General features: G+C 49.4%; 2 protein-coding genes across 5 annotated transcripts in view; one reads left to right on the forward strand and one right to left on the reverse strand.

Annotated features, from left to right (window-relative positions):
- The window catches only part of cldn23l (claudin 23-like), a 4,887-nt gene extending 1,582 nt beyond the window's left edge, over positions 1-3,305 (forward strand). Inside the window, exons 1-3 of one of the 3 annotated variants that reach the window (XM_042088915.1) lie at positions 216-237; positions 378-599; positions 1,340-3,305. In XM_042088915.1, coding sequence (XP_041944849.1) covers positions 1,341-2,132 — 792 coding nt within the window. In that variant the 5' untranslated portion in view covers positions 216-237; positions 378-599; position 1,340 and the 3' untranslated portion in view covers positions 2,133-3,305. Of the gene's footprint in view, positions 1-215; positions 238-311; positions 600-1,339 lie in introns of those variants that run through there. The other 2 variants (XM_042088911.1, XM_042088910.1) reach the window with 2 other exon arrangements.
- A 5,368-nt stretch (positions 3,306-8,673) lies between these two features.
- Positions 8,674-10,000, reverse strand: part of cnksr1 (connector enhancer of kinase suppressor of Ras 1) — a 65,377-nt gene continuing 64,050 nt past the window's right edge. The window contains exons 21-22 of one of the 2 annotated variants that reach the window (XM_042088879.1): positions 9,339-9,797; positions 8,674-9,281 (exon numbers count right to left, since the gene is read on the reverse strand). In XM_042088879.1, coding sequence (XP_041944813.1) covers positions 9,366-9,797 — 432 coding nt within the window. In that variant the 3' untranslated portion in view covers positions 8,674-9,281; positions 9,339-9,365. Of the gene's footprint in view, positions 9,798-10,000 lie in introns of both variants that reach the window. The other variant, XM_042088887.1, reaches the window with a different exon arrangement.

A 10,000-nucleotide genomic window follows, 5' to 3' on the forward strand; every position in this document is an offset into this window, starting at 1 on the left:
CCCCTCCTCTCTCTCTCTCTCTCTCTCAGTGGTTTGTCAGACGTGCGTTGAGGAGAGAGGAGGAGAGAAGCACCGAGCTCTGGAGCGCCAGCATCATCGTGTGTGAACCTGTCGTCGCCATCACCATCCCCACCACCACCACCATCCCCACCATCACCATCCCCACCATCACCACCACTGCTGCTCTCTGCTCCTGTCCACACACAGCTGAAGGCCGCAGGAGGATGAACTAAGAGCGTGTGTGTGCGTGTGTTTGTGTCTACACACACACACACACACACACACACAGAAAGAGAGAGAAAGAGAGGGGGGGTCAGAGAGACTCTGTGCTCTGTGTTGTCTGTCTTCAGCTCTCTCTGCATCATCTGCAAACACAGGGGATTGACCGCTGCCGCGACAGGACGCCAGTCCACATGTCAACGAGGAGAAGAGGCGCCGGGACAGACAACGTCTGCAATTACGAGACATCAAAGTCAGGATAAGACTGTCCACAAGGACTGGACAAGCAGTCTACTGGTACTGGACAGCATGATGTAAAGGCTACAAGACTGCAAGCAGTGTCCACGGCGGTCTACGAGGGCTGGGCAACACGTCACCAGGTACAAGCAGCATTTGGGATCTAAGGACTCTCTCCTGAGTGGATCCCACCCCTTCCCTCTTTCCCATCTGCTATTCACTTCTACCTCCATCCCTCTCTCTCTCTCTCTCTCTCTTCCCTCTGCTATTCACTTCTACCTCCATCCCTCTCTCTCTCTCTCTCTCTCTTCCCTCTGCTATTCACTTCTACCTCCATCCCTCTCTCTCTCTCTCTCTCTCTCTTCCCTCTGCTATTCACTTCTACCTCCATCCCTCTCTCTCTCTCTCTCTCTCTCTTCCCTCTGCTATTCACTTCTACCTCCATCCCTCCATCCCTCTCTCTCTCTCCCTCTCTCTTCCCTCTGCTATTCACTTCTACCTCCATCCCTCTCTCTCTCTCTCTTCCCTCTGCTATTCACTTCTACCTCCATCCCTCCATCCCTCTCTCTCTCTCTCTCTCTCTTCCCTCTGCTATTCACTTCTACCTCCATCCCTCTCTCTCTCTCTCTCTCTCTCTCTCTTCCCTCTGCTATTCACTTCTACCTCCATCCCTCTCTCTCTCTCTCTCTCCTTCTCTGCTCTTCTTTTACCTCCATCCCTCCTCCCTCTCTTCTTCTCTGCTCAGTCATTTCTTCTCTTTTCCTGCTGTTCTCTCCATCCTCTCTCAGTTCTCTCCTATCCTCTCTTCTCTCTCTTCACCTTGTTCTTCTACATTCCTGTTTTTCTCTCCTCTCCTCCTCCTCCTCCTCCTCCTCCCCATCAGGATGCAGACCCCTGTCTCCATGGTGATGGGGATCGTCTTCGCCCCGCTGGGTCTGGTCCTGGTCTTCACGGCGGCCATCACTCCCCAGTGGCGCGAGGGGCAGGTGCAGGTGGCGGTGGGGCCGGGCGGCATCGGTGGCGTCGGGGGCGTCGGCGTGGGCGAGGGTCTTCTCCTCCTGCGGTCAGACGGGCTGTGGGAGAGCTGCCTGCAGGTGGCGCACTCAGAGCTAAAGCAGTGCTGGCCCGCGTCCGGCCCGTACCAGCGTGACCGGCGTGTGCGCGCTGCCCAGGGTCTGGTGCTGGCCTCGCTCTTCTCGTGCGGTGCCGGGATCGTGCTGGCCTCACTCTTCTCGTGCGGCGCCGGGATCGTGCTGGCCAGCGTTGGCGTGCGGCGCCGGGATCGCGCTGGCCAGCGTTGGCGTGCGCTGCTGCGTGGCGTCGCGGCCGGCGGCGGCGGCCTCCTGGTGGTCCTCGCCGGGCTCCTGAGCCTCGTGGCGCTCGGCCTCTACACGCACAACCTGGCAGCGCTGGGCAGCGAGGACCCTGCGGTCAGCGGCGGCGGCGTTGGAGGTCCGCGCTCGGCCCTTCAGCAGCACCAGAGAGCCTCGTCCGCCCACCGACTGCCCCGCCTGTCGCTGCGTCCGGCCGGGTCGCTCTACTTCGGCTGGGTGGGCGGCTGGGTGCAGGTGCTGGGCGGCGCGGCGCTCATGCTGAGCTTCAAGAGACCACACTGCCCATCCTGCCACAAGCGCCCCCCAGTGGACAACACGGAGACCTATGAGGTCGCCTGCTGAGAGGGGGATGCAGAGAGAGAAGGAGAGAGAGAGAGAGAGAGAAGGAAGGAGAGGAGAGGAAGAACAGAACACTGGAGAAAGAAGGACTACTCTCTCACACATACACACACATATTTACACATACACACACACATATACACAAACACACACACACACATATTTACACATGCACACATACACAAACACACACACACACACACACACACACACACAGAAGTGATGGATTACCTGGGTGTTGTCACGTCACTCCACTCAGCTCAGTCATGAAGGCAGCCCCTGTTGAATGGCTGGAGGCTGGTGAAACCGGTCCCGAGGGCCCCTTAAGCCTGGGATAAGTGCTGAAGATGTCAAAAGCTGCTTTCTTTAGGGGGGTGCGGGAGTAAGCAGGCAATCCTTGTAGGACTGAACGGCTGATTCACTCAGACAATGCACTGAATTAGGCGACTTAGAGGACTGAAGTCTCTATTCATGGCGTTTGAGCGTAGAGGGCTCCAACCTGCTTCAGGTGCCACGAATAGCGCACAGGTGGACACCTGCTCGCTTGCAGACGTTTCAGAACTGTCGCTAGTTTTGCTAAATTAATAGATGTTAATATCTGTCATTTAAATCTGCTTAAGAATTTTCAGCAGTGGTTTGTGCATTACGAAAATTAACATTGTGTATTTTCAGAATCTCCATGATTTGTAAATGCAGTTTTAGGTTCACTGTTTCCGTCCCTTTTGGAAGCCCCTGAGTAGCAAAAAGCTTTTCTATCAGTTGTAGGAAAAAAAAATGTATGAATAAGTCATTGTGAAATATCTGTCTTGCATCTTAGAACCTGACTATGAAAATCTTTCCTAAAGTATACATTTAATGTGAAGCCATAAACTTGAAATGCCAAGGAACAGGACAACTTAGTTGTCTTAGCAGTTTATTCATTTGCTGTGTATTTGTCCTCACAGTATGGGTCTTTTGTCCGTAGTTTAGACTAAACGCCTATGATCCAAAATATTTAAATGATCTTTGATCAAACTCTCTATGTCATGGACTTTGAAGTATGAGTTGACCGCAGCCTTACTTAAGACAGCAGACAAGCATTAGAGCAAACGTAAAATCTGTTTCTCTAGTCAATCAGACATGTTTTTCTTTTCGGTTTTCTGTGCCCCAGCAACCGAGTGTGTTTGTAGCTTCACTGTGTTTGTAGCTTCACTGTGACCTCTAGAACTGAGCGCGGTTTTGCTGTCTCGTATAGTCTATGTGTAGACGTGGCATTTGAACCATCTCACTGAAATAAAAAGAACAATAACCTGCATGGCTGATTCGTTTCATATGAAGTCAGGACTGTGTTAGAATTCATGAAATGTTTCCTTTCCTCAGAGTGTTGCCAAAGCGTGTGGTTTGTTTAAAACCACACTGCGTGTTGCCTCTGGTACGGCAGAGCAGCTGCTGAAGTGAGTGGAGATTCAAGGGAATGCTACTCAGTAAAAACAATATCCACCATGACGTAACATAACTTTCCCATCTCCTTCCTCATGTCCCCTTGTGCAACTGCACACACTGTCTCCTCTTAACAGTGCAGGAGAAATGGAGACACTGCTCTGCGCTCTGCGTAGCTGGGAGTGTGTGTGAGTGTGTGAGTATGATTTGGCACCGTGCCAAGTTCAGTTGAGGGTGGAGTCTCCAGGGAGGATCTTGGGCGAGTGGTGCGATTTGTCTGTCTGGGATGCCATCAGCGGTCAGGCCTGGCCAGCCCTGAGACGGGACACATGTAGAGGAAGACAGTGTGTGCAGAAAGACATTAGTCCCTTATTCTGTCCAGAGCGCTTCTTAAGGAGCTCCATCCATCACGCTCCGAGTGCAGACGCCAGGTGTTGGAGAGGCACTCACTTGAGCTGCTGAATGAGCCCGGCACACAGATCCTGCCGCTGAAGGGCTCGTGTGCAAAATCAGGCCTGCTTCTCCAGAGCGCCGCGTGGAACAAGGCCTGCAGCTGCTGCTGTTGCCACTTCTGTCTGAGATTGTGTGTGTGAGAGAGACAGCTTAGGCAGAGCACATCTCAGAGTCATATCTGGGAGAGATGTTTTATAATCAGACAGGAGATGGAGGTAGTGTGTGTGTGTGTGTGTCTGGGGAGGGTTGGTAAGTGTGTGTACAGGCAGTTATGTATGTATCTTTGGTTACCATGGCGATGCATGCCACTGCGGGACGAGGAACCACAGCCTACTGTCTGCGCGAAAGACAAAGACCTTTTTCTCTAAAAGTTGAAATGAAGTAAAGGAATTGAAAATACTATACAAATGCAAACCCTATCACTCAAACAACACACACACACACACACACACACACAAACACACACAAACCACACACACACACACACACACACAAACCACACACACACAATGTCTGTCTTCAAGTCAAACTAATGATGCCACCACCACAATAAAACAGACATGAACGGGAACAACAAACAAAGATGCTAATGAAAGATGCTAATGAAAGCTGAGCACTCAGGCTCGTAATTAAACCATCTGTCACACAGCCAACAAGTGCCAAATCTGTCACTGTTCACACAGGAGAGAAGGGAGACATGCATTTGTTGACGTTAGCCTACTTGAGCAGATAAATGACAGAGCAATGTATGGACCTTAGACACATGGCAATGTCTAATGCCATGGAAAGTACTGCTATGGTACGCTACGCTAGTTGCTATGGTACGCTACGCTAGCTGCTTTTCATCAGAGCTCTGAGAAAGGAAGGTGTACCCACAGCCCGTTTATGGAGAGCCGGATCACTCCCTATTAACTCCATTGTACCTGCAATCTGTTGCAGTTCCGCTAGGGGCGATCACGAATAAGTGCAAAAACAATGGGGGTCTATGGAGCTAGACGGCTAAATTTGTCTCTTTCACCTGGTTGTCGTTGAGAAATTGAAGATTTGATTGTGGTTTCTGCAAGCTCAATATGGATTATAGGTCAAAAGTTGAATGAACGAGTAGTCACATCTTTTCGATTTCTTACAGGTTGGGTCGTTGTTGCCCACAACACACTAGCTTTCTGCTAATGAATAACGTCATTGACACATTTGAAAGGCTTTTTAGAACAAATAAGTGACTCAAAAAATATAATACTCAGCGGGTTGTATTTTCTCTGCCCCCTCTTTTGACTGCAACATTCGAATTTCTGGGCAAAAAATTATATCCTGAAATCCCGATGGATTTGAGGGGGTACAGCTCCATAGGCCTACATTCATTCTGCACTTATTTGTGAGCGACCTCATGTGGAACCAGAATAGGAACTGCAACCAGTTCAGAAACCGGAAGTTTCCCAAGAGTGGCGGTTCTCCCCTTATTAGACATTCTCTGGTGTACCCCAGGCTGTTAGCATTAGTTAGCAAAGCTCCATTTACATTCCAGTCTGTTAGCATTAGTTAGCAAAGCTCCATTTACATTCCAGTCTGTTAGCATTCGTGTTAGTGGTAGGCCTATATAATACTGTGCATTATAAAACACTTTTTGTTGAAAAAAAAAAAAAACATTTTCTCTCTCTCTCTCTAGATGGGTTAGGTTAGGATATATTCAACTAGATCAAACTACTAACTAAAAAATGCATAGCCTACTCCTGGCAGTAGGCTAAATCTAAAGCAAACATATACAGCGTTAATAACTGATTTCATGGTGGTTCTTGTACGTATACGCAAGTATACTTACAAGTGAGAGAGTGGGGTGGATGTCCCCAAGACTGTGGTTTGGACTTACAAGGTGCTAATAAATAGGAAAAGTGTAATTATTTAAAACACACTATAAGGCCAAGGCAGTGGCTGAACAAGTTAATGCAAGACAAATGTAGACTACATGGCAGCCTGAGGACGCATATACTGTATTTAACTGTGCTGATCAAATGAGCTGATTGTGTGTGATCAATGATTGCGTAACTGCAGGGCAGTAAGCGGTTGCCCACCTAACAGCTCTCCATGGATAAAATAGGCACTTGGTGAGTCAGAATGACGCAGGCACCGACGATGACCTTCAAATGATGACGACCTTCAGACTAGGACATCACGTCTCCAGAGCAACTGACATTATGCTGCAGTGGTGACACCCCGATAATTCACCAGCAGCATAAAAATGAACAGTGTGTGTTACACACCACCTCATCAGTGTGTGCTGGACACCTCAGGGTCTGGGCACTTGCTTCTCCTTCACACAGTCAGGATCTCTGGCAGCCCCTCCCAGATGTTGTTGAACTCTGAGAGCCATGTGAGCCACACACACACACACAAATATGCACACACACACACACACACAAATATGCACACACACACACACACACACACAAACACACTCACACATACACAAACATGCACACACACACACACACTCACACATACAGACACACAGTCCCTCCCAGGTGGTGTTGAACTCCAGCCATATGAGCCTCATCTGGGTCTGCTGTGAGGGTCTTATGAAGTGCACTCACAGAGCCTCTCTCCCGCGCGCACACACACACACAAACACACACGGACACACACACACACACTCTCAGAGGACACACACACACACACACATACAGGCCCTGTAAAGGGCTCTTCACTAATTAAAAAACCATAAAGCCGGCAAACAGACATCTTTCCTCTTAAAGGAGAATTCAGGTGATATTTCAAATACATCTCAGTTTCTCGAGGTCACCGAGTACTGTCCGGTACGGTTTTACCCAGTTTGGATTACTGCAGCCAACAGCTTAAGTAGCCAGGCAGCTGCCCCATGAACATGCCCCCAGAGTATAGCAATGTAGCTGCCCCATGTTCATGCCCCCAGAGATTAGCACTGTAGCTGCCCCATGTTCATGCCCCCAGAGATTAGCAATGTAGCTGCCCCATGTTCATGCCCCCAGAGTGTAGCACTGTAGCTGCCCCATGTTCATGCCCCCAGAATGTAGCACTGTAGCTGCCCCATGTTCATGCCCCCAGAGTGTAGCACTGTAGCTGCCCCATGTTCATGCCCCCAGAGTGTAGCACTGTAGCTGCCCCATGTTCATGCCCCCAGAATGTAGCACTGTAGCTGCCCCATGTTCATGCCCCCAGAGTGTAGCACTGTAGCTGCCCCATGTTCATGCCTCCAGAGTGTAGCACTGTAGCTGCCCCATGTTCATGCCCCCAGAGTGTAGCACTGTAGCTGCCCCATGAACATGCCCCCAGAGTGTAGCACTGTAGCTGCCTGGAAGCTCCAATTGTTGGCTGTAGCAACTTGAGAAGATCTATGTGAAAAATTGCCGGAATTCTCCTTTAATGCAAACGGTTTGGGTCTGCAGTGGAAACAAGCACAGGGGTGAGACAAGCTGTGATGTTATATCACAATGTCTTTGCTACTGTGAACGAAAAATATTAAAGACCACCTCCCATGAAAATGAAGTGTTTAACCTTGATGACGTGATGTCTGTTATGTTTTACAAGCCATATGAGTGAAATAAGCAGTCAATGTCATGGCCAAGAATTTCTGTTTTGGATCTACATGTTGACAGCCCAGGTGGGCCAATCAGGCATCAGTCCCTGAGTGAGTCATAAGGGTACATAAGTATAAGTATAAGTATAAGTATATATACTCTTTTGATCCCGTGATGGAAATTTGGTCTCTGCATTTATCCCAATCCGTGAATTAGTGAAACACACTGCACACGGTGAACACACAGTGAGGTGAATCACACACTAATCCCGGTGCAGTGAGCTGCCTGCATCAACAGTGGCGCTCGGGGAGCAGTGAGGGGTTAGGTGCCTTGCTCAAGGGCACTTCAGCCATGCCTACTGGTCAGAGTTTGAACTGGCAACCCTTCAGTTACAAGTCCAAAGCGCTAGCCAGTAGGCCACGGCTGCCCATAACCAATCCTGAGTACCTGGGGGTTGGACAATTTTTCATAAAGTCGAATGCTAGCTAACATGTCAGGTGATGGAGCCAATTGAAGTGTGATCAGCATGTTAGCTCAGTCTCAGAGCAGAGACGGTGCTGGAGCAGCGACTAGCATGTTAGCTCAGTCTCAGAGCAGCGACTAGCATGTTAGCTCAGTCTCAGAGTGGAGCTCAGAGCAGTGGAACTCAGTTGGTAACCCTCATGGGAGCAGCACAGTAAAACCAGAGACTTTCTAATGAGGAGACACAGCACTCAAAATCCTCCATAGAAATGCATGGGGTTAGTTCATAACGCCAATATGGCTGCTGTCTACACATATCCCGCCCCTTCCTGTAGGCCTCCCCATTCACTTGAATAGGAAAATAGCTGCCCGATTACTGCCAAAAGTGCATTACAAGATGGCCACCGAGTGACTTTGGTAAAATACTCCTCCACAACACAGCAGGGTTCCCAGAGCCTGATACTCAAGGAGCACAGCTGGTCCTCATCGGCTATGAAACCAGAAGACAGGTAAAGGTGGAGTTTGTTTTAAAGACAAATGAGATGTGGGCCGCATTTTCAGTATCCATGTTCAGGCCAGAACCCGTGATCAGGTGCGTCTGGCTCAGATAGCACATACTGTGAACTCAGAGAGCTTTGGTGAAATAAACACACGAAGAAACATTGATTTTTGTTATATTACATTTAAAGATGCACAGAGATAAAACAATATAAACATTTTCTTAAAATAATTTCTCAACATCTTGGGGAGGGGAGAGGAGAGGGGGAATAGGACAAGCTTTTTTTTTTGGCTCATTAATTCATTATTACAGCCACATTGGGATTTTTAGTTAAGACATTTACAACCAAGAGCAATGGTGGATATGTCCAGCCACCTCAGTCTCCTAAAGTGACCATGACAATGCTGGGAGTCCACTGAGGGCCATTAGGACCCCATGTGCTGTTCCTATTGGGAGAAGACAGTCATCTGAGGACAGTCGTGCTGCCCAGACTCAGGCCCCCGGGTTTCCTGAGGGCAGTCGTGCCCGTTTTTTCATGGGCGTTTGCGCCGTCCTCTGATTCAAAAGAGGCCTTATGAGGACATTTGAAAACGTGGGATTGTGGGAAGATTTCCTCGTGGATATGCAGAGGCACCTCTAGCCCTCGTGGGAACAATCTCAGTTGTAGCGCACCAGTTGCAGTTTTACAGGTATGCACACCTCGACCACTCATGGAGACCATCTTAGTTTTACAAGGACGCTTCCAGCGGCCCTCAGAAGTATCACAGGGACGCTTTTTTAGTTTTTACAGGGACGTTTCTTGCGGTCGTCAGATCTAGAAGTGTTACAGTTTTACGGAGACGTTTCTGGTGGTCATCAGATGTAGAAGTAGTTGTCGGAGGCGCTGGCCGAGCTCAGATTAAGAGGGTCGCCGGACAGCTCCATCTGGGAGATGTCCGAGACCGTGGTCGTTGTTGTCGTGTCCAACACCTCAGGCAGCTCCGCGTCCACCAGGTCTTCTCCGAGGCTCAGGCGCAGTCCGAACGCTCCTCCATGACCATCGCTAACGCCGACGCTGTCGCCACCCGGCGTCTCCACCTCGCTGCGGTCACCTTGGGGTTCTGACCCCTCCGCTGTCTCGTCCGGCGGCCCCGTGGCGTGCTCTTTCTCTTTCTCCTTCTCGGCCGCTAGCCGGTCGATCTCAAGGACGAGATCCTCGTTGCACTGCTTCCACTCTCGGAACTTCTCCACCGTCAGGTCCGAGTCGTCCAGAATCTTGTTGAGGAGCTGCAGCTCCGCCTCCTTCGCCTGGGACCACACAAACAAACAGACAAACAAATAAACAAACAAACAAACAAAACACATTTCAATGTGTGCAAAAAACACAAAACACTTTTCAGAGTTAAGTTAAAGTTCACTGATATTTAGCAGATGCTTTTATCGACACAGACTCACAACAGCGTAGCAGGTAAACTATGTTGTTTGTTTATTCAGAATGGAATGGATCGCAA

This window comes from Alosa sapidissima, chromosome 1, assembly GCF_018492685.1.
Source record: "Alosa sapidissima isolate fAloSap1 chromosome 1, fAloSap1.pri, whole genome shotgun sequence".
Lineage (NCBI taxonomy): Eukaryota > Metazoa > Chordata > Actinopteri > Clupeiformes > Clupeidae > Alosa > Alosa sapidissima.